General features: G+C 53.9%; 2 protein-coding genes across 9 annotated transcripts in view; one reads left to right on the top strand and one right to left on the bottom strand.

Moving 5' to 3' along the window:
* VWA2 (von Willebrand factor A domain containing 2) overlaps window positions 1–2,177 on the top strand; it is a 41,707-nt gene extending 39,530 nt beyond the window's left edge. For 2 of the 3 annotated variants that reach the window (XM_053923326.1, XM_053923327.1), the window contains exon 14: window positions 339–2,177. In XM_053923326.1, coding sequence (XP_053779301.1) covers window positions 339–457 — 119 coding nt within the window. In that variant the 3' untranslated portion in view covers window positions 458–2,177. The remainder of the gene's footprint in view (window positions 1–338) is intronic. The other variant, XM_045191644.3, reaches the window with a different exon arrangement.
* Window positions 2,178–3,395: 1,218 nt separating this feature from the next.
* The window catches only part of AFAP1L2 (actin filament associated protein 1 like 2), a 92,525-nt gene continuing 73,212 nt past the window's right edge, over window positions 3,396–22,708 (bottom strand). For 3 of the 6 annotated variants that reach the window (XM_053923059.1, XM_053923062.1, XM_053923065.1), the window contains 15 exons: window positions 21,714–21,797; window positions 18,598–18,803; window positions 17,175–17,354; window positions 14,883–14,972; window positions 13,778–13,862; window positions 13,142–13,246; window positions 10,555–10,766; window positions 8,642–8,787; window positions 7,716–7,827; window positions 6,855–7,091; window positions 6,596–6,770; window positions 6,184–6,339; window positions 5,278–5,471; window positions 5,050–5,166; window positions 3,396–4,280 (listed from right to left, as the gene is read on the bottom strand). In XM_053923059.1, the coding sequence (XP_053779034.1) occupies window positions 4,254–4,280; window positions 5,050–5,166; window positions 5,278–5,471; window positions 6,184–6,339; window positions 6,596–6,770; window positions 6,855–7,091; window positions 7,716–7,827; window positions 8,642–8,787; window positions 10,555–10,766; window positions 13,142–13,246; window positions 13,778–13,862; window positions 14,883–14,972; window positions 17,175–17,354; window positions 18,598–18,803; window positions 21,714–21,797 (2,126 nt within the window). In that variant the 3' untranslated portion in view covers window positions 3,396–4,253. The remainder of the gene's footprint in view (window positions 4,281–5,049; window positions 5,167–5,277; window positions 5,472–6,183; window positions 6,340–6,595; window positions 6,771–6,854; window positions 7,092–7,715; window positions 7,828–8,641; window positions 8,788–10,554; window positions 10,767–13,141; window positions 13,247–13,777; window positions 13,863–14,882; window positions 14,973–17,174; window positions 17,355–18,597; window positions 18,804–21,713; window positions 21,798–22,708) is intronic. The other 3 variants (XM_053923060.1, XM_053923063.2, XM_053923064.2) reach the window with 3 other exon arrangements.

The following is a 22,708-nucleotide window of genomic DNA, read 5'->3' as shown; positions in this document are numbered from 1 at the left end:
GAGGCTGGAGGAGAGAAGTAACCACCTGGGGGAGAGGCAGACCAGGCTACGGTTGTAGAGAATGATTGTTGGGCAGCAGTCCAGGCCCACCTGGAGCCCGTTTGTGAATTTAAAGTTAGAACACCGCAACCAAGGTTCCTGTTGGAGCCTTGGGTTTTTGGTTTCTGGCAGAGGTTGGCTTCCTAGAGGCCGGGGAGTGGATCTGAAGGGCCCTTTGACTGGCGTCTTTCGTTTGGGTTGTGGAGTAAGAACAAGACATGCAGGCCCCCGCCACGGCTGCTGGTTGGGTGAGAGGACTCAGACACACCTCACATCCTCAAAGTTCGCTTCTCTCCCAGGAGCCGTGAGAGGAGATGCCCTTCAGGCACGGGGCTCCCGCCGCCGACAGCCTGGTGGACGGCAGCAGCCAGGCCCCACCCAGCACCTGCAGAGAAGGCCTGGCCACTCGGGACGCTGAAAGGATGCCTGGCCTCAGCGGAGAGCCTGTCTCGTGGGGTCCTGTGTGTACATGCCTCCCGCTCTGTCCCAAACCCTTCCGCCCACTTTCCTCACCCAGGGAGAAGACACGTCCCAGCTATAGACTGTGCTGCTTAGGGACATGGTAGCAGTTGGCTTCACCCCCTAATGATGATGTTGAAAACTCCTGACATGTAAGTAAATGTTTCCTTTCTGTACCCAGCTGTGTCCTGTTGAGCTTGTCCCCGGTCACCTGTCCCCTGAGGAGAAACCAAGGAACCTGGAGACTTTGGAGGGCCTGTGTGAAGCTCACTTGGCCCACCCCACCGATGGCCCATAGAATGTTGTTGGGACAGTGACGCTCACAAGGAGGCAGTGACTGGAGGGTCGTTCGGACCGGACGCGATGGCATTTCAAGACAGAGAAAGTGTGGACACCTTTTCATACATCCTTCCCCAAAGATGTCCTAGAGGCACTCTTGTTTCTGGTTTGAAAAGGAACTGGAGCGGCATTTGTGATTTCTGCCGACTGGCTCTGTGTTGGGGAGAGACTCAGAAAAGCCGCGGACTGGAATGTGTCCGATCCACCAGCGTGTTTGACTGTGGGGGAGGGGCCGAGGGTGCAAACAGCCCTGGTTCTGAGGGGCCGTGTGCAGCTGACCTGGGTACCAGGCCACATTCTCTTGGGGGGAGGGGTGGTGGAGGGGTTCCTTCAGAGTTTGCTTAGGAGGGACGAATTATGGGATGTTTACGGAGTGCTTTGCTTATTCTCCTTTTAGCGGGGCAAAGAGCAATCGAATTCTTAAACTCAGCAAATAGAGGAGAAAGACACTTAGAGGGGTTTCATTTTTTTAAACACGTCTTATGTGGTCTAGGGCCTTGTTTTGCTTTTGTGTGTGTTGTTTTTAAAGGATGTCAAGAAACGATGTTGGGTATTTATGGAACGGATGTGTCCGTGTCGATATGGCAAAGAGGTGTTGGTTGGAAAGCGCTCTGGCAAACCGGGCCCTCCCTTGCCCCTGCTCCGTGCAAGCGTCAGTCCTTCCCGTGGGTTGTGTTGTTTCGAGTTCAGGTTTCAGTAGAAACTGCCGCGGAGCTCCGACCTAAACCCCGTCACTCTACCATAGCCTTTCTCTCTAATATCGGCGATGTCATGCTTTCTATGCAAATGCTCAGGATTTCTGGTGCTGGGCAAGCACTTGAAAGAGGCTGTCACCGTGGTGTCAGAGGTTGGAAATGAAATGTCTGGTGTGCCTAGACTGTCACGGCAGTCCTTTGGGTTCGAGGGATAGTTTCATTGCTGATATTAACAAGCGGGGCTTGGCAGAAGGCGACATCAGAGCAAGGCCACGTGTCCACCCAGCAGGTGCCGACGGGTGAAGTCGGAGAACTTACATTAATCTGTTGTCTCTCAAATTCACAGCAGTTTAATCATTTTATAGTGTGGATTCTTTGTCTGGTTTGAGGCTATTTGGATGCCCCACTTGAATTGTTTGGACTCAAAAAACAAAAAAACAAAAAACCCCACAAAACTCTGGTTTACGTATTAAAGGCTTACTGTTTCTAGTTTGAGGTCCCAGCCCTTGAAAAAAAATTTTTTTTTCCTTTTCTAGCGAAGGCACCACTGAATAGTTGAATCCTTTCAATGTCCCAATAGCAGCAAAGGGAATTCAAGCCGCCTTCTTTCTTTTAAAAGAAATTGGCTTTTAATTATATAGGAAATTTAAAAAAAAGTTCTTGCGAAAATTGAAATATTGCCAAAAAGCCATAAATCTTTTTTCGTCTCTGAATGATTCTCATTCCAGCCAACTTGCTGAGCCCACTTGTACAAACATTTAATCGATTCTCTCACTTTTCTAGAAGAATAGCATTTACAAATAATGACAGTTTTGGCTCTTCCTTTTGGAGTTTTACACTAATTTTTCTCGTCATTTTGCATTATTTAGGACCTGCAGGATAATGTTTTGAAAAGTGGTGGCAACGGCGCGTATCTGGACGCGAAGGGACGTTTTCACCATTAGTGTCATTTTCTGTGGACTACATTAGAAGGGTAGGAATGCTTCCATTCCCAGATTACAAAGATTGTCGATTAGGAGTGTTGAGATTTGTGCTAGGTTTCCTTCGAGATGATGCTTTTCACATTGAACCTGTTCACATGGTAAGTTACCTGTTAGTATATTTTCAGTGGTTGAACCACCTTGATTCCCTAGGTAAACACTGTCTGGTCATGACCTTCAAACACAGCGTGGATGTGCTTATTTAAGAAATGATGAACCCAAATCTGGCTCACTGAGAGCACTGATACAAGTAAAGATAACCTGAGGCCACAGGAAAGGCACAGCTGACCGGGGAGCCTGAAGGACCCAGGCCGAGAGGACTTTAAGTTACAAGAAAATGCTATGAAGGTAGCAGTTTGAGGAATACGTACTCTCAGTTTTAGAAAGTCAGCATAGCTCTGATACCAAAACTCCAAAAGAAAAATGCAAAAGAAAAACCAAATCTCATTTTGGGGCATAATGAAAAAGTCTTACGGAAACATGTTGGTAAGTGTTGTCATTTTAAAAATAAGCACATTCATGCTAGGAATTTTCCTAATTACTACACAGGCAACTTTCTAAGCACTGGTTTCTCTCCCCCAAGAATTATTTAGGAGTGTGTTTAGCTGCTAGGAGTATTGATTTTCAGTCACTTACACGGCCAGTCTCTGCAGGTGTTTCTAGTGGATTTGGCACATTGTTAGTTACACTGTGACCATTCCGTGCTACTTCATTTAAGGAGACTTAACATCTCTGGCTGAGACCCCACGCTGTGGTTCCACCAGTTTTCACGGCACATGGTTTGAAGTCCTGTGTGCAAAGAGCCGTGATGTTTCCCCTCTGAAGTAGGAGTCCGTCAAACCCTGCCCCAAGTCGTCCCATGAACGACAAGACAACCCCAAAATACAATGAACATTTTATTCCTTTAAAAAAAATTGAACTCACCACTTGGTCCAAGGACACCAAGTGTTTATGACAAAGGAAATAAATGCCCTGGGATTAGAAAGACAAGAACGGAAAGGCCTTTAGTTCTCAGGAGCCAGTGTTAGAGAACTCTCGTCCACAGCCCCAGAGTGAGGCAGGGACGGCATGAAATGTTTCAACCGGGGTCGCACCAACAATGCCCTCGAAGACAAGAGGGGCAGCACTGCCCATTTTACGGGAACAGGGAGACCACCCCAAACAAAAACCACTTTTTTTTTTCCTTGGAAGGGGCCTGGGTAATAAGCACAACTTAAAAGAATGGGGACTACGAGAGCATTATATTAAATAACTCTTCTCTCAAGAGCGGCCTGGCCACAGGGCTGCATCTGTAAACACAAGGCAGTCTCTTTTTCTATGGTAATGTAAAAAGTCAGTTAAATCTCGACAGACACTTCTCTGTTCTAAATTACAGGATTTGAAACATTGTTTTTAATATCATACAGTGTCACTTTAAAAAGTCCTTAATTTACTGGGGACAGTGCTTCAGCTTGGTCCCAAGTATTTTCTCCTGTTACCACGTCTCAAAACGCACGTCACAGATGGCATCAGTGCTGTCTAAGATCGCGACTCTCTTTTTGTCCAACTCTTTCTTTTGCTGTGAAAAGGGCCAGAGCCGCCTCCTGGCCGAAGCTCTCCACGCGGAGCACCCCTGCCCCGGTGCTGCCTTCTCCACAGACTCACCCTGTCACAGAGCTGCTGCTTTAACGAAGACTTGAATGAAGCCGGATTGTCACCAAGGTCCACACTGACAGCAGAGTCTTTAGAGAAAGCTTGTTTCCTAACTTGTTCCTTTCTTCTCCCATTCCTAGGGCACCATTCAAATACCAGCACCCGCCCCCGCAAAAGAAGAAAGTTAGTTATCCGCTGTAGCAGTGCCCCTATGCATAGAAACACGGAGACATCCTACCCTGTGTGTTCGTCACAGTGTAGGGCACCTACTAAAAGACTTAGGAGGCTGTGGCACAGGCAAGTGCCCTGGGAGAGACTCCCAACCTCTGTTGGCTCCTGTGCACTCAAGGCTTAGTCATTGGTGCAGGTGCCTCAAAATACCTCCAGCAGGCAGCAGGATCCAAATAAGGAGCAGAGTTTGCCAAAGGCACAGGAGGCTCTGGGTGTGTCCCTTACTGCACGAAGGTGTAAAGGATTAGTAACACTTTTGTCTAGCCCTTGGGGAAAACCCAGTCATGGCATCTATTCAACACAGACGCCTTCCCAAGCCTTTTGTCACCTGCTGCCTCGATCTGGTCCAGTTTCCATGGCAGCAGTCCCTTAGAATCACTGACTTTGTGGTTTGAAAACTGTCCAGTCCTAGTCTGTCCCTGAACTGTAGCTGTCCCCCGACCCCCGAAATCTATGGATGACTGGGTGGAGGGCAGTGCAAAGGCTCGTGTCCTCAGGCTGACCGGTGACAGCCAAAGACTGAGCCAAATGTATAGTGGAGGCCCCGTGCCTCTTCTGCTGAGAGTGGTGGCCAAGGCAGGAAAGTGCCACCTGGGTCATAGGAGGGGCCCCAACTTAGTGACCATTCTACTGTCCACTGGTGGCCTTGAAGGAGGCCGGGAGTGTCCACTTACCTTGGCTTTCTGGAGGACAGTGCCTTTGCCCGTGACCATGACGGAAAGAGGTCTGTTCTTGAGCGCCGTTGCAGAGTTGACTGGGGTACAGTCTGGGGCGGGGGCAGCAGCTTTGGGCTGTGGTGACAGGAGAGAGTAAGGCCTGTGCCAGGGGAGGGAGACATGACCCCCCCCTTCTCCCCGACTCCAGTCCAGCAGCTCAGAGGAACCGTGGCTCCTGGCACTCACTTGGGGGCTCACATTCTCCAGGTGGGTGGTGTCCACCGTGGTGCCCAGTGTCACAGGCCCAGCCTCGGCCTTCTTCAGGTTGTCCTTCACCTGTACAATGTTGAGCTCGAGGTCCACGCGCCTTCTCTCCTCGACCCTGCACTGCTCATCAATTTCCTTCAGCTTCTGCTCCAGGCTGGCCAGGACTCCCTTATCTAGAAGGGAAAAAAAATTTTTTTTTAAGATTTTATTTATTTAGTTTTAGAATGGGGAAAAGGAAGGAGAAAGAGAGAGAGAGAAACATCCATGTGTGGTTGCCTCTCGCATGCCCTCAACCTGGGACCTGGCCCACAACCCAGGCATGTGCCCTGACTGGGAATCGAACTGGCGACCCTTTGGTTAGCAGCCCGTGCTCAATCCACTGAGCCACGCCAGTCAGGGTGGAAGGGGAATTAAGTCAGTCGTCTGCAGGGAGGGACCTTTAAAAGGCAAGCTGCTAGGAAATGGTTGACAGGTGATATGAGGGTGATCTGGGAAACAATCTAGAGGGACTCAGATTTCCTTGCAAGCATCCTAAGTCTCTTTGAAGGCTGGAAATTAAGGATGCAGGACACGTGTGGTTAATGCAGGAATGATGACATGGGACCTCAGGAAGAGGCACTCTGTCCAAAGATGGACCAAGGAGTATACCTTTAAGTGAAAATAAAATGCTTAAGGTCGAACAAACTACAACTTTCAGAGGTGTCCTCCTTTAGCCAGCTTTTAAAATGACCTCCTGTCCTAGAGGGGTCAAGGTCTCTCTGCACAAGACAGCGACCTTTCAGACAGGAGGGAGAGGACTTTGAGGGGGACCATGAGAGGACTTTGTGCTAGAGATCAGCAGGGCTGCGGGCCTGGGTCCAGGCTCCTCCCCTGGACAGTCCTCACCTGTGCACTTTACTAGGGTCTCTCTCAGCTCCCGCTTCTCTTTCCGGAGCTGAGCCAGGTGCCCCCGGATCTCTTCCTTCTGCTTCTCCAGCCTCTCCTTCTCCTCTGTGTACCGCTTCACCTCGGCTTCTGTCCGGTTCTTGCCAAGTTTGATCTCTGCAAACCCGGAGAGGGGAACCCCCGGGTCAGCCAGGCTGGAAAACGAGGCCTATCCCCTATCACCAACCTGCACTGCACACACCCAGAGGGAACCAGGGGCTCTCACAGGAAGTCAGAGCTGGGCACCAGGCTGGCCAAGCAGGGGCAGTAAAGGAAGCAGGGCCCACACCTTCTTCACTGTGTGACCTGGGGCAAGTCCCTTCGCCTCTCTGAGCCATTTCCAAAACATCCAACTCTTATCCAGCCCAGGTACCTGCAGAGGTCACCCGCAACTTGTCCTTCACAGGTGTGCCGACCCCGGCTGGGGTGGCAGCTGCAGCGTCGGGGCAGCTCGGTGGGAAGGAGATTTTTTGCTGTTCAGTCTGGATTTTGACTGTCGTGATTCTCTGCGAAGCCTCCTCGGGCTCGGGACTCTCTTGTGGCATCTGCTTTGGGAGAAAGCAAACACGACTCAGCCGGCTGAGGGGCCTGGGAAGGTGGGGCTGGCTCACCAGCTGGGGGGAGACCTGTACCTGCAACTCGGGGGTCTCTGGGGACTTGAGGAGTGGCTCCTCCGCCGTGGGCTCCGGGTCTGCAGGGAGAGGCTCGGCTGGAGGGTCTGGGCAGGGCAGAGTTGGGGAGCACACTCGGGTCTGGACGCCCACTGGGCTGTGCAGGAAGGACTTGACTGGTGTGAGGTCCAGGTACACATGGTCAGGGGTGGGCTCGCTTGGAGCATCTGTGGCAGGGGTGGCGTCCTCGGGGTCCACCTGCAGTGGAAAGAGGCAGGGAGCTTTCACCATGGACTCCACAACCTGGGTTGGAGGTAGCGCCCACCCTGCCTCTGAGTTCCTCCCTGGGTGGAGTGGGCAGGGACCTTCCCTTAGGGAAGCCCCTTGTTGAACTGGAGTTAGAAGGTGAGGTCAGGGTTCGAGTTCTGGATCAGCCACTCAACAGGTGGGAGGCCCGGCCACAGCACTAACCCCTGAACCTCCTTTCCTCATCGGTAAGAGGACAGAGTGATAGTACCTCCCTACAAGGTGGTAAGGGTTAAAGGAGGTAATCCCCAGCAGCCCAGAGCACAGCACAACACAGCGTCCAGCGTCTGATCCGTGGAACCTCCCGCCAGTGCGGTGATTCCACCTCCTCAGTGGCCAGTCCCAACAGCACACCCCCATCCTCGCACGGACCAGAGTGGGAAACCAGCTGTTTTACCCAGACCAGTTCCAGGCCAGGCGGACTGCCCACCCCAGTACCAGAAACGACTGGTGGCCCCTAGATCTCTGCACTCATGGCCCCGCAGGTGACTGGGAATCCACCCCTCTTAGGGCCACTGTGACAGGCATCGAAGTTCTGGCAGCAGGAGGACCGGCCCGGCCCGTGTGCATCCTCACCGTGGCCGTCAGCTCCGACATCTCCACGTCGTCGTACAGCAGGTCCTGGCGGTCCTTGCTGGGCAGGCCATCGATGTACGTGTTTGGCTCTGAGAACTTCCTCTGCATCAGTCTGGAAGACACCCGGCAAGGCACGGAGAGGAGCATTCAAGATGGGGTGGCGAAAGCTGTCAGCCTCAATGAGCTCACGACGAGGGCCCCCCGCCCCCCCCGCCCCCCCCACCCCCACCCCCCCAAAGCTGAGGGTGGGCGGGAGCCCGTGGGCCTTGCTCTGGCCTCATTTGAACGCTCATTCACTCAGCAGGGGCAGCTCCCGCCTCTCCTCCTGGCGCCTTGGTACTGGAACTCTCGGTTCCAAACTTCTCTTCCAGAAAAACTTCCCTTTCCCAGCACCCCTCCCCGCCACCGTCCGCCTTAGCATCCTTTGCCATCTTCAGACTCCATTTGAGGGTCTCCTTCAACAACAACAAAGCCCTTTCTCATTCCATCCTCACGATTCACTTGGGGCAGCGCAGACCAGGGACTTGCCCCATTCTGTACAGAAGAAAAGGGCCTGCTTCATGTCTCATGGCGGCTCCTCCCCCCCCCCCCGCTGAGCCCATTGGCTTATCTGGAAAGTGGGAAGTAGCACCTCTACCCTGCCATTTGAGCATGCACGGGGACCCAGAGAGGAGTCCTTGGGAATGTGCCCAGCTGACAACAAGGGACGGGGAGGGTCAAGAGATGTGCCGACTCTGCTGTAAGGAGGGAGACAATCTGACCCAGCCAAATGCTGTAGCTGCTTGGGGCCTGGCTCAGCTAGCTCTTGGCCCTCTGGCCGCCAGGCGACCCTGAGTGCTCAACTGGCCACCAGAGGCCAATCTGTGCCTGGCATTAGAAGTATGACTGCATGGAAGGGTGCAAAGCAGAAGGCCCGTGGTACTCACAGCAGAGAGTTTTTGGCTGCACTCACAATACAGGAAACCCTGTCTGCATCCACATAGTCGTAGGTGAATTCCTCCGGGTCTGTCTTGGAGCCTGACTCAGAGAGCAGGAGGCCGAGCCAGTGGCCCATTTCCTCAGAAGACTTGGCCTGGAGGAGGCAGAGAGGGGCGTGAGCAGGGCTGCAGGGTGCCTCCCAGTGCCCAGCCCACCACCCCTTCCTGCCACCCCTGGGCGGGAACAACACCCCAGCCCTGATACCCACCCAGAACAAGGCCTCAGAGAGCCAAAACCATGCTCCCTCTCTTTCACCAGGGACCCCAAGTAACATCTGCCGCTGGTGATACCTTGATGCTACATCAGTGACACTGCGGACATTTGTCCTAAGCGTCACATGTGATTTATATACATGCATTTCTAGAAGGCTAATTGGACCAGGAGAGAACTGTTAAAATTGCATGTATTTTAGGTTGACACCTCTACTCTTTGAACTGTGACATGTCCGTGCATCACCCTAAGCCGTCCATACAAGACTGCCTGCGTGCCCTGCTAAGAAGTAACATTGAACTTCATTTCTGCTTACAGGTTCAATAGTCCCGATGTCTTAACTCCCTTACAATTAGTCTGATTCTGATAAATGGTGAACTAAAGCCCAGCAACACCGGTGCTCGGGGTTTTCCCAGGGTACAGCGCACTCCAACCAAGCACACACCCTGGTGATTTCTGTTAAAGTGCTAGTGTCGTTTCTTGCCCTGACAATGAGAAAAAGCTGGGAATTCCACAAAACACTGCAGGTTTATTTTCATGACGAGAGGCAGCCACCACCTGGGCACTGCACAACCCAGCTCTGCCCCCTTATCGCTGTGTCCTCTTAACCAGGGAGGCAGCTGTGCGCTGGGGCGGACACTTAGCTGGTCCCCTTTCCCCTTTATTTTCATGTGGGTTTCTCAGTACAGCATTCCACGGGCATCCCTAGTGCCTGCTCCCACTCTGTCTGCCCTGGGCCACCAGAACAGCTTCCTACCAGGTCTCACCATGTTCCTTCTTGTCCCCTTTCCACCCACCCCCCACAAGAGGTGACGGAGCACCTCGAAACCCAAATCTGAGCATGCCACCGTACCTTGAAACCCAGTGGGTCTCCCATTCTCTTAGGAGCAACCTCCCTTCCCTCCCACCACTTTCTAGAAACCGGTACTACGTAATCAAGGTAATTAATTGAATAACATCTTACTTGCATACTAGAATATAAGTTCCATGAAGGTAGGGAACATATCTGTCTTGTTCATATGTCATCACACTGAGTGGATACTTGTTAAGGGGACAGAGATGTACAAACTTGTCCCTGAGAAGCAATTGGGGTGTGGATCTTTTGGCCACTAGAGGGCAGTATTGAAGCAACATTTGGATGAAGCCTCCTGGATAAAGGACCAGGCGAACTGGAGTGAATGGGAAGCATGTGCTTCTGGGCGTGTGAACTCTGGCTCCGACCTGTCCAGCTCAGTGCAAGGCATTATGCCACCTTTTATTTTTGCAAATGTGACATCACATTAAACAGGGTGGGGAGTGGGAGGAATGTAATTGTATCACAAACCTGATTCTTCCCCCCAGATAAGCCCTAACAGGCATCATTTTTACATACCAGGCTGCATCTGGTGGTACACAAACTAAATCAAACCCACTGTGAATCCCCAGAAGGTTTTCCAGCAGCTCAGAGAGTTATAAATACCCCTTCTGCCCTAAGCGCAGGAAGTAGCTCATTGTCCGCTCCTATAACACAACCGCCCCAAGGTCAGAAAGGGAATGGAAATTTTTGAAAAAGCAAACAATCTCAGGCAAACAAAACAAAGGCAACAAAAACAGCCCAGGACTACTTGCAGCCCCGTGTGGGCCTGCCACCCCTGGGCCCAGCACACAGTACCTCAAGCTTGGCCAACTCCTCGCCATTGTGGAGGATGCGGAAAGAGTACAGGTGGTCCGGGCTCGGGTCTGGGACCACCTCACAGCCCACCAGGTTCAGGGGCTGCTGGGCCACCTTGCTTCGGTTCCGGTCCTGGTAGAAGTGCAGGTGACTGTCCCTGACGGAGCACCAGCGAGACTTCCACTGGCTGTTCACCAGCACGTTCAGGTAACCTGCAGGAGAGGGTGTGGCTGCAGGAAGGTCTGGGTGGTTGCCCCACCTCTGGGCCTCCTAGGGCTTCCCACAGAATCTTCAGCTCCAAAACTTGAAACTCACAGAGGCTATGAATCTCATAGCACACTCTTTCCCCTCCTTCATGCTATCGGCTAGACCCTCTGAAGTGGAGCAGTGTAGCTCTCCTGGTGTCGGTGGGAAGGTGTGTCCGAGGGAAGTCAATTGCATCTTAAACTACCCCAGGCCCCTCTGTATGTCTACAGGACAGAGGATTCCCCGCCCCAGACCTCATCTCCACCGCTCTGAGCACCCAGCCTGCAGCAGCCCACCTCTGGTCACTTAGGCCACGTGCAGGAGGCTCGCCCCAGCCAGGGTCTCCTCATTGCAGGCGCAATCCGCCTGCCTCTATAGCCTTAGCTTCCCAGCCCCGCCCCCCCCAACCCCACCTTGCCATCCCCTGGTCACTCTGTCTCAACCTGAAAAGTCTTCCTTCACTTGGCCAATGGCTCCTCAGCCTCCCAGATGCACTTGGCCTTCGCCCTCCCTGGATCCTGCACTCCTACTCTGGCTTCCTTCTGAACACTTGGATCGGGGACAGTGAAACTCTCTGCTCCAATGTCACCCTCTCCAACTGAACTGAATGCTTCTCAAGGGCAAGAACTTGGCATGTTCCTATCCAGTGACCAGGGTCTGTGCCCTGCAGCCTCTCCACCAGGGAGCCGCTCTTTCGGGCAGCACAAAGGGGCTGCTGGGGGCATACTCACGCGGCAACCCTTCCCTGTTCCCACATGGTTGCATGTGTTGTGTTCAGCTCCGCACTTAGATGAACATTTGGGGAGCTGACACCATGTGTCAAGCACAGCCTTGTCCCTGGGGCTACGAAGGTGAGGAAAAGCCAGTCTTTCGGACCCTCCTTCAGTGCTGCTCACCTTCCCAGGGGCACTGGCTTACACAGTGGGTTCCTTCTCCACCCTGTAGGCTTGGCAGTTGCTAGGAACCTTACCCGGGATGAACTAGGCTCATACAGCAGGGTCAAAGTGCACAGCCACCTTCCCACCCACCTAGTGCTGACCACACAGTTGGGATCATGAATTTCTCAGAGCCACGCGAACATCACAACATGGTAGCAGAGTGGGAGAATGGGAGCCAGGGACCTAGGATCTCTGGCCCATCTGGGCAGGCATCCCACTGGCCCGTCACAATTCTCTGGACCAAGAGCGGTGTGAACCCAGAACTCTGGGCTGAGAGGCGTGAGCACTGACACCGATTCCCGGGAAACAGAGCATCTGTGTTCCCGCCGGCCCTTCCCCAGCCACAGGGGACAGGGGTATGTGTTGCTGCTTAGTCACTTCCAGCAATAACCCAGCCACATCTCCCAAAGTGACTTGGGGACCAGGCTCCCGTGCCCAGCACTGTGGCCTGAGGCCATGGGGGGCCTTGGCAGGAGGAGCAGCAGGCTCCAAAGGTGAGGCCCCGTCTGTTGCCTTCCCCTTCCACCCCGGCCAGCCTCAAAACACAGAACAAACTGGGACTCAGGAGAAGAGTCCGCTGGGACGTGGTTCCATGAGTAAGAGGAAAGGGACCAGAGGTGGACGGTAATAGCCTCCAGGTCCCAGGGAGAGCTATAGCAGTGAGCCCCTGGTTGAACGCCAGCACACGGGCTCGCCCAAGATGTTTTCTGGGCAAGGTCTCTCTCTCTCTCCTGGGCTCAGTCTCCTCAAGACTGAGGGAGGGCAGCGGCGGTGACCTCTAAGAGTCCACCAGCACCCATGCGCACCCTCTGTCCCAGCAACGTGGGCCTCTGTCAGCCTCTGACTGCATCTCACCTGTCTGCTTCTCAGTCTTTGCTCCTGCTCCCAGGTTTCATCCCAGCCCATTTAGCTCCTACCTGTCCGTCAAGGCCCAGGTCCAGGAATCCATCTCTGTCCACAAAGTGGGAAAGGCTCTTTCTGTCCCTGAGTCCTTAACAGGTACTAAGACAGCAGGCATGTGGTTATGGGTGTAAAGCTATCATCTCTCCTGAGCTGTAAACTCTCAGGTCTGTGTTCTCCATCTGCTTGGTCCCCTTTCCATAACACTGCCTGTCAAGCTTCATAAATATGGATCAAATGAACATATTTTTTAAAGACCACTAAGACAGCAATTAATTACCCTTCACTTGCACAGAAGATCTGGCACTGCAGTGAGAGAGAGTTTGGTTAAGCCTAAAGAACTACCTGCAGTGAAGATAAATCGAACCATGGGCTCCCCACCCCTAAAAATGGTTAAAGCAAGACCTAAATCCCCTGCCTCCACTGTCTGAGCTGCCTTCCGGGAGACGGGCTACAGCCTAGTGGACAAGTCCTGTGGTCCAGGGGATGGTTATGATTCTTACTGGATGTTTCCAGGGACCTCTCTGGAGGCTCCAGCAAGGTAGACTTCTTCCTGCCCAGGTTCATCAGGTTGCTCAGCTTGAGGCCAGGAGAACATTTCTTCTTGACTGTGAAGATGAGAGAAAAAGCCATCAGCATTGCACACGGCTTATCCACGTGTCCTTATGATAGATGCAACCAAACAGAAGCCCCTTCCCCCTGCATCTGCCCCTCCCTAACATGTGTGTGCATGCAGGTGTACACACCCACACACAGACTCCTGCCCCCAAACCAGGACCCACAGCCCAGGGTCAGCTGTGTCCAGATTCGCACGCTCAAGGGGGCACACCAGCTTCTCTTGCAGAATGTGTTGGCACTGGAGAAACTTTACAGGCTGTATGGGCTCAAAGACACTTAAAATAGGGTGAGCAGGCAAGAAGTGAGATACTATTCTGCCCCCAGCAGGTCATGGAACTTCAGTTGGGCCATGTGTCCCTTTTCTCTAGATCTGGTAGCTATTTCCAAGTAGTTTATAAATTGGAGGTAGGTAGGTTGGAATTAGCTGTCAAAACCCACTAGGGCGGAGTCACACAGCTGAGTCTCACAGCCTGGGTCCCCTCCCCTCTCCAGCCTGGGCTGAAAGCCATCAGCGTCGGTACCATCTTTGGTGTCTGGGACCTCGGGGTGGCCATCTACGGAGCTTCCATACTCCAGGGCTGACAGGTACTTCTCAGCTGTGTCTGGCTGTGGCAGAGAGAGACAAGTGGGTGATTTATCTGGGCATGGTTACCTCGGGGACCACAATCTAAGAGAAAACAATAGATTACTCTAGGGGTCACCCTGGAGCCAGGTCAGCAGTGGGACATGGGCTGGGCTTCCCTCTGGGCTCTCTGGGGGACCTGCCTTCACGCTCCCTCCCTGAAGGTCCCCTGCCCGGACCCAGAGCACTTACTCCAGACTCTGCAAAGTAAGCCATGGGACTCCCCACCCACGGGAATGGCCTTTGGGCAGGACCAAGGGCTGACAAGCCCGCCCACAAACACTCTTGTCTCTTACCCCAACGTGGCGAAAACCCACGTCTACTCTACTTTGTGTTTCTTCTCAACTCCCACAGCCCTTCCTCAGTCACTCGTGGTGTTCCTCCACGGGGTGGCCTGTGCCTTCCCAAAGAGCAAAGGGCCTTCTCCCTGCTCAAGCCCTCTGTGTTCCCTCTACTGTCCTTGTCAGGGGTGGGGACCCCAAAGTGAGATACAGTGACCCTCAGGCTGCTCGGTTCACGCACAGGCTTCAGGACGCCTACCTGCAGATACTCAGGGACATGGATGTCACTCTCGGGGTGGCCTGCCCCTTGGTCAGCACCTAGACCGACTTCCTCAACTTGGACCCTTATGCAGGGGCCCCACAGCTCCATGCAAATGAGCCCTTGGTTCAGGTCAACACCCAGAGGGTTCCCCAGCCCGGGGACCTCTACTGGGGAGTAAGCAGGAAGAAAGCGCTTGGAAGAATAAGTCTCCCCACTAAAGAGGGGAGGGCAGAGCATCTTTGTCCCAGTAAAGCTCCCCCAAGGGTCACCCAACCGAGTGAGACTACATTTTAGGTCAGGTCACTTTCATTAGTTTTCCAGCAAGCTGGGGCCCCTGCCCTTATATCCTTTCTTATTCATGAGGCTGAAATGTGAGATCAAAGCACCCAATTTTATATTTTTAATTTTCATGGAGAAAATATGGCCTCGAACTGACCCCCCAGGGCAGAGTAGAGACTTACCTTCTGATAATTCAGGCGCTGGGCATCTGGGCCATACTGGTTTCCCTCAGATGCCCCTTCCAAAGGCAGGCCACTCACCTCCTGGATGACCTGAGGTGAGAAGAAAGCCATCAACAGAGGCCCCGACCCCCAAGGCCCTTTGGCCCGGCCTGAACTCACTGAAGCTGGAGCCCCTCAAGGTCAGGAGAGTGGGCAGAGGTGAGAGAGAAGATGCACAATTTCCTAAAGACAGAGAACTGCCAGACCCCAACACCTGGCCCACATGTGGCTTCGGGGTGGGCTTGTTCCTTAGCCCCCTCTCTCCTGCAGGCCCCCACACATTCTGGGGATGGACGGGCTGGCAGGGAGCTTTTACAACCAAGCCCAGCAGTGGCCAGAGCTGGTAGCCCGCAGCTCTGCAGCCCAAGGCTGGGGACATGCAGGTCGGAGGTGGCTCTAGCTGTGCAAAGCAGCACCCCTGTGCTCCAAGCCAGGGGCCACCTGTGGGGGTCCCAGAGAGAAAGAGCCCAAGGCAGCCACCAACACACTGGCCAGAAGCCCTTTGAGATGCAGACTTAGCAAGAGTGATTTCGAAGACCCTCCTTTTTCAGTCTCCACATAGAACAGTTCATGGAAAGGGGTTAAAACCAGAAAAGCCAAAGAACAAAAGGAAAAACGACCCCAGGGAAGGAGAAACTGAAGGCATTTCTCATTCCTGAGACTGGCCTTGGGTCTGAGCCTCAGTCACCACATTTGTAGTAAGATGGGCCGAGCCTGTGCCATGGGCCGCGGTAAGGTCTGGTGCGCGAAGTACCCCGAACAGGAGGGCCTGTTCACTACCATCCTTACAGCCAGGGGCCTGCCCAGGGGACGCATGCTGAGTCAGGAGTCCAGGCTCCAAGGCGCGGGGATTCTACTTCTCTGGGAGAGTTGTGCCTTGTGACTTCCTTTTCTGGGACTCTTGTCTCATATGCAACATCTCCTGTTTACTGCCATACTATACCTGTCCCGTCCTGTGGGCACAGGTGTCATTATGCAGAGCTGGGACACAAACGCCTGGGGCAGGCAGGCAGATTTGACAAAACAGATGTGTCTGGTCCAGACCCCACTGGACAGGCTAACCACCCAACTGCAGGTGTGTCCAGCTTCTCTGGAGCCAGGCGCTCACAGCCAAGTCCACCCCTGCGCTCATCTGACCAGGGAGGAAAGGGCCTCCCTGTGAAGGCTGATGAATAGGCTGTGTCTTCTCAAAGTGTTCTTGTCTTTACACCACCAGCAAGACTGTGGAGGGAGGTGGGGGGCTCAGGAACAGGGTGTGGGAGTTGGGGAGAGAGGCTGGAGTCAGGGGGAGGGAAATGGGCCTGAGCACTCAGAGGAGCGGCACTGGGAACCGGGGGCAAGAGCAGTGTGTGTGCACGCAGGAGTGCATGCGTGTATTTGTGCGTGTGCACATGCACATTTGTACGTGTGTGTGTGCATCTGCAGGTATGTGTGATTTGCAGGGATGGGGGTGGAGGGCGGGTGTAAGGCTCCTGCTTTGGAAACGCATCCCCGTGGCTGTGATGGAGGAGGGGCAGGAGGGATGGGCAAGGGGCCTCTCTGCCTCTCTCTGGCCTCCCAGGGGACCTGCTGGGTTTGGAGGTCCTTCTGCAACTGTGGTCCCCTTCTTGGTGCAAACCTCATACCTTCTGGAATCGTCAAGCTCATCTTTAATACGGGGCAGGCAGGCACCTCCCAGGTGCTTCCTTTTGGGGGTCACATCGCGGTTCGTGTAGGCAAAACACAGGACTGTGGTCAGCCAGTTTGAGGTTTGAACCCCGATGCTGCCACTCACTCACCAGCCAACCTTCATTGGTCCCGTCCTCCCCCTTAGCCCTATTCTCTGTTCCAAACTGGGGACATTAATGTGGCTCAGCTCCCTACATGTGGTCGAGTGGGTTACATTTGTTAAGAGGGCATGGCCCACGGCAAGTACTTAACCAGTGGCAGCCACGTCTGTTCCTTAATAAGGAGGCTGGTGATGCTCATTAGAAGACAGAAAACAAACCGATTTCAACTGGAGCCCAAAGTTCAGGTGACTGAGAGGGACGCACGGCTGGCAGCGGGGTCTGTGACCCACTTCCCTAAGATTGGTCGCTGCCACTCTGAAGGCAGGAGGCTCTGGGAACTGGATCGAAGACCCTTTACCCTCAACAGCATCCATCCCTCTTGGGGAAAGCTGGGGAGCCAGAACTACAGCCTCCCAACCCCGTGACCCCAGGAGCCCTGGCAGGAAGTAGGTCCATCTCCCCAGCCACCTGGGGGCTCCCTCACCCTGAGCCACTGCTCGGCCTGGTCCTTGCTCTGCAGGCCCAGCACGATGACATCGGCGTTCATGGGCGTGATCTTCAGCTTGTGCTCCTTCTTTCGCACCTGCTTCTCCTTGTGGATGACGCTGCTGCCCAGCAGGTTCACGTCCAGCTGGGGGTTGTGGTCCTTGGAGGATTTGTAACACTGGAAGGAGAGAGACAAGATGTTGCATTGCAGGGGTGCTGGGCTTTGCCAGGGCCTGCAGAGGAGAGGCTGCTGGGCATGGCAGGACCCACTGACAGCTGGGCCCTGCTCAACAGAACCAAAGGGCCAGACACCCTAGTGCCTGTGGAGAACTGTGACCTCAAATATCTGCAACTTGGTGTGGGTGTCAGGCCAGGTGGGCTGTCTCCAACCCCTGCCAGCCTCCTCCTCTCTGGCCTCAGCCAGGGATGATGCCAAGGACCTGCTTGTCCGGGCTGCTCTCATCTCACTGCAGGCCTGGGCGGCTCCTAAAACGTGTCCTCCGAAGGTTCCAGGGTGGAACATGCTTGTTCCATCTCTCCTTCTCTCCGCATTTCTTGCTCAGCTCCCCGCAGGAGGGGGTCCGTAGGGAATGAGGACTAGGATTATCCTCTGCTTAGTTAGGGAGATGATGTCATCAGCAAAGAAAGGAGGGGACTTTCTTCTCCTACCGGAGAAAATACTGTGCCCCTCAGTTTCTCAGGTGTACAAGCGGGGTCCTCACAGGATCACCTGAGGGACCATCTGCACAGAGCAGGGCACCCTGAAACCAGGGAAGGAAGGGCACTTATAATGGTGCCATGCCACTCTGAGCAGGACATTCGACTGTGAATTTAACTTAAAACAACAGGAAACAGGGCGGTGGTTAGAATAGCATCTTCTGATTCCTTTATGGGGCTGGTCTTAGACTAAGTAATTCAAATGTTATTATGACTTCGGAGAAGACACCTAACCTGGGGTTTCACACTGCACAGACAAACACAGTAGCCAGAGTTGGGGCGGGGTGGAGGCTCCACCCAAAACCTCCAGTGGCCAGGATGAGAGGAAGAATGGACTCTCAGACCAGGGGATGAGAAGGTCCCTGGAAAACACGGGGATGGCATGGAGTAGAGGGGTGGAGGTGGTTACCACAGTCCCCCTTTGAGAGTCTAATGAAAACAACTAGACTTTTCTAGTTCAGAAAAAGCACATTCCTAGACGCTTGATCAGATTTAGATTTAATTAATTTTGGGGGCAATAAACCATAAAAACCAAATTAAAAAAAAAGAACATTCATTCATGCCTACAAAATTTCACATACAATTTTAGAGTTACGGGGCGATGAAAATCTGATATAAAAGGATCTGACCACCTGGTCTTAGGGACCATCCCCTCCGACCCCCTCCCGCCCAAAAGACCAGAACACGACATGAGACCCACTGACCAGGAGTCTGGTGTCCTTGATGACGCAGAGCTGCTTGGCCCACTGCCCCAGCCACTTCTTGCGCCACAGGAAGGCGCAGATGCGGGCGTCACGCATCAGCTCGATGCTGGCCTCGGGAGAGGGCCACTGGTGGGGGGCCGACTTGCCCTTGCTGCTCTCATCCTCGTCGTAGGACTCGTAGGAGCTGCTCACGGCCTCTCCATCCTCTGCAAGGCAGACCCGCGTGGTCACATCCCTGAGCCCCCGCCGGGCAGGGCAGGGGATGTTCCTGAACATGCTGGTTTGTTCAGAAGGGAGGGGAGCAGGCAGCAGGCAGGAGCAGCCACTGGCCCCCAGGCCCCAATCCACCTTCCTCTCTATGACCTTGAACCAGCCCCACAGCTGCCAACCACAGACCCAGGCAGGCTTTCCGGACCCAAACCCCCCTGAGCAAAGCTTCTTGGATATCACTGTCTCTGGCCACATATACAAATGACTTAAAACCAAAAGTCTTTCCCTTTTCCTCCTCAAATCCTGTCATCTTTGATTCCAGAGACACCCGAGAAGACACTGCCCTCTGACGGACTGTTGGCTCTGGGGAAGGCCAGTTCCCCACTCAGGGCCTCTACTTCTTCGTCGGAAGGATGAGCGGTGGGGTGAGGACCTTCCTGGGCCTGGCACTCAGTCATTCTAAGTAGCCAGGAGGAAGGGGTCACCGTCTGAGCCCAGAGCCAGGCACATGGCCAGCTGCCTGCCAGGCTGGGCCTGCTCTGTCCCTGGTTCTGTCCTAGGAATTGGGTGGGGGTGTGGCTCCAGGGAAATCAAAGGCAAAATAAACCATGGCAGGAAATGGGGAGGGGCCATCTTGCCATTCATTCCTCAGTGCCCCGCTCCTAGTCACAACCTCTTTAAAAATCCATCTCTAGCCTCCACGGACTGCGCTCTCTTTCCCTCCCACTGAACACCTCCCAGCACGAGCTTCGCTCCTTCCGCCCCTCCGCCAGCTCACACGCTTCCTCCACCTCTTGGCAGCGAGCCAACCTCACGTCTTTTTTCAGTTCCAAAGACTCCTAAAACTCACCAGGCACAACTGGACCCAAATCTAGGCATACCCAACATGCCTCGGTGTCTGCCCCCTCTACCCTGCAAGAGCTGCTCTGTTCTCCAGGCCTCACTGCGTTACTGGACGCTGAAATAAAAACTAGGTGAAGAGAAAAGTCAGTCAATAAAACCCCAAAAAGCAGAACACAGAGAACACCAGGACCCCTGGTTCAACCCATGGCTCAGCACAGGAATCCTGTCTATGGTAACCTTGATGCTGCTCGAGCCTCTCCTTGAATTCCTTAATGGACAGGGAGCTCACTATCATACAATTGCTTCCATCACTTAGCAGCTCTAACAGTGAGAAAGTGGGCCCTACGACTTCTACAGACATGTTCTGTCTCCTGGAGTCAGGGTGGGTGAACCATCTCTCCTCTCCCATGAGAGATGGGGGAGAAGAAACAAGACTTGGGCCCCCGTCTTCCCTTCCTTCTGTCACCTGCACGGCTAGGTTCCTGTATACTATGAAAACCACCGCCGTTGAATTCGAATGTAGGAAACGGAACGAGGCCACTGCCGTAGTTATTCTAGCTACCGTGCCAATGAAAATGTGCTCTAGCTTGTTTTCATATTTCTAAATTTTATACCTGTCACATAAGCAAAGACTGGGAACAGTGGCGCTGCCCAGCAGGGGGCCCTGAACCCTCCTACTGCTGGTGGTCATGTCAATGAACACACGCCTCTCAGGAAACAGTCTGGCGGCCTGTTGATTCAGGAGCCGTAAAAACACCCATGCCCTTCGCCCCAGTCACCCCAGTCCTGGCAGTTTATCTTCGGAAACTAGCTTTTAGAAAAGGAAGGAAGGGGGGAAGGTTACATGCATTAAGATATTAACTCAAGCAATCTAGCAGTCAGCAGAAGAGGAATGGGGAACGTGTGATTAGAGCTGCACACGCAGCGATAATCGATGAAAAGTCTGAAGGCTATTCGGCCACTCGGTGAACTCGGCGACTGAGACAGTGAGTGAGAAAGCACACTTCACACTGTGAGGGGCACACGGATCGGCACTGAACGCCGACAGGGGCAATTCAGAGCAGCTGATTTGATGTGGTGGGGGGGAGGAGGGGGGTTGAGTTTGAAAAGTCCTCACTGTCAGGGCTGTCATCTGTACAGTAAGTGAAATAAGAAAGAGGCAATGCCACTGGGACACCTCCTCCTTCAGTAACAAAAGTTAATGTGGGCCCTGGCTGGTGTGGCTCAGGAGATTGAGTGCCGGCCTGTGAACCAAAAGGTCGCCAGTTCGATTCCCAGTCAGGGCACATGCCTGGGTTGCGGACCAGGTTCCCCAGTAGGGGGCGCGCGAAAGGAGACCACACATTGATGTTTCTCTCTCTCTCTCCCTCCCTTCCCCTCTCTCTAAAAAATAAATAAAATCTGAAAAAAAATTAATGTGGGAGGCTACGGGGTTCGGTGTGAAGGAAGCGGCCCAGTCCCTTGCTGTTTTGTGTTTCTGGGGCTGCCCCTTGTGTTCCAAGGAGAAATCTAGCACCTGCCCGGCCATCTCCAGGGGCCAGGGGGAAGCAAACCGGGAAGACACAGCCCATCACAGTACTCAAGCTACCCGAAGGAGCTTGGAGGAAATTTAGGGCATAAAATTAATTTTATTTCTCCCAAAAGCAGTCACAGCACCATCTTAAATGTGGGGTATTTTTAAAACAGAAACTTGGCTTCCAGGGGTCACAAACTGGACCCAAATCTAGGCATACCCAACATTCCTCGGTGTCTGCCCCCTCTACCCTGCAAGAGCTGCTCTGTTGAACAGAGCAGAAAGGCAGGGTCCTCAGACAACTCCATCCCCACGTCTGCTGTAACCTGTCCTCGGGAACAGGGGGCAGAACCACCTAGCGGCATGTCCTTCAGCCATGCATTTGGATGCCACAGGCAGGGGTTTGTGGCAGGATGACACACGGCATGCAGGAGCCAGGCACAAGGACAGGAAGAGAGCAGTGGCCACGCTCAGGACATGCGCCGCATCTCTGAGAGCCAGGCAGCAGGCACGGAACCACAGGCATTCCAGCTCTGGGAACCAGCAGTACCCAAGGTGATGGTGGCGTAAATGACTCCTTCGGGCACCTGCACCCATCTGGGGAGTCCAGTGGGGGGACCTCTGCCAGAAGGACCTGTGTGAAATCCAGAAGCATAAAGGCAAGATAGAGACAAGATGAAGAAGGGGACAGACCCAGGAGAGAGACACGGAGACATCCAGGTGAGGAGGAGTGGCTGCCCGCCACCAGGTGTTAGTGCTTTCCCACTGGAGGCCCCGCCCAGCCAAGGACTTCACGTCCCAGCCCCTTCGCATCCAGAGACAACCACGTGACTACTCCTCCCCAGTGGAGTGTGGGTGGAAGAGATGTGTGTCACTTGTGGCTGGAGTATGTAAGAAGCACACAGAGTTCTCTGCTCTCTCTTCAAAGAGGATTCTGTGGCCTCAGAGGGTGGCCGAGCCCACGCTGAAAGGAGCCTGGGTGCCCACACTACCTGCAGCCCAGTAACACCACGCCGAGCTGTCTGTGCGCGAGCAGCAGACTGGTACTGCGTCCCCATGAACTGAAAGGGGGTGACCTGTTAGGGCAGCTGTCGCCCCAACAGCGGACATCATCAGTGAAGGAGCGAGGTCGTGGGCAAGCAGGTCAGATACTCTTCTCTGCTGCACGGGCCATTGGGGCACTTCTGGAAGTTTTACTGGGAGAGAGGACTCTGACCCTGTGGGGCAGTGTGGGGACAGTGCTGACACAGCAGGACAAGAAACCAAGACAGGGGTCCTTGGCAGGAAGTCAGCAAAATCACAGCTGGCCAACGGCCATTGCTCCTGTTGCGACCTGCATGTCTCACTATTCAAACAGGTGTGGGGGACAATAGACAGGAACTGAGAGCAGGCCGGCTTGCATCACAGGGAAAGCCACCTCTGCATGGCCAGTTCTCCCCACGTCACCCTTGGTCCTTGTCCTGGCAGGAGAGGAGGAAAGGCAATCTGGCATCTTCTCACTCCCTTGCTGCCCTGGGGACGCCCCCCAGCATGAATTCACAGTCC

This window comes from Desmodus rotundus, chromosome 4, assembly GCF_022682495.2.
Source record: "Desmodus rotundus isolate HL8 chromosome 4, HLdesRot8A.1, whole genome shotgun sequence".
Taxonomy (NCBI): Eukaryota; Metazoa; Chordata; class Mammalia; order Chiroptera; family Phyllostomidae; genus Desmodus; species Desmodus rotundus.
The sequence above is the reverse complement of the archived record's forward strand: the minus strand, read 5'-3'. Positions and strand labels throughout refer to the sequence as shown.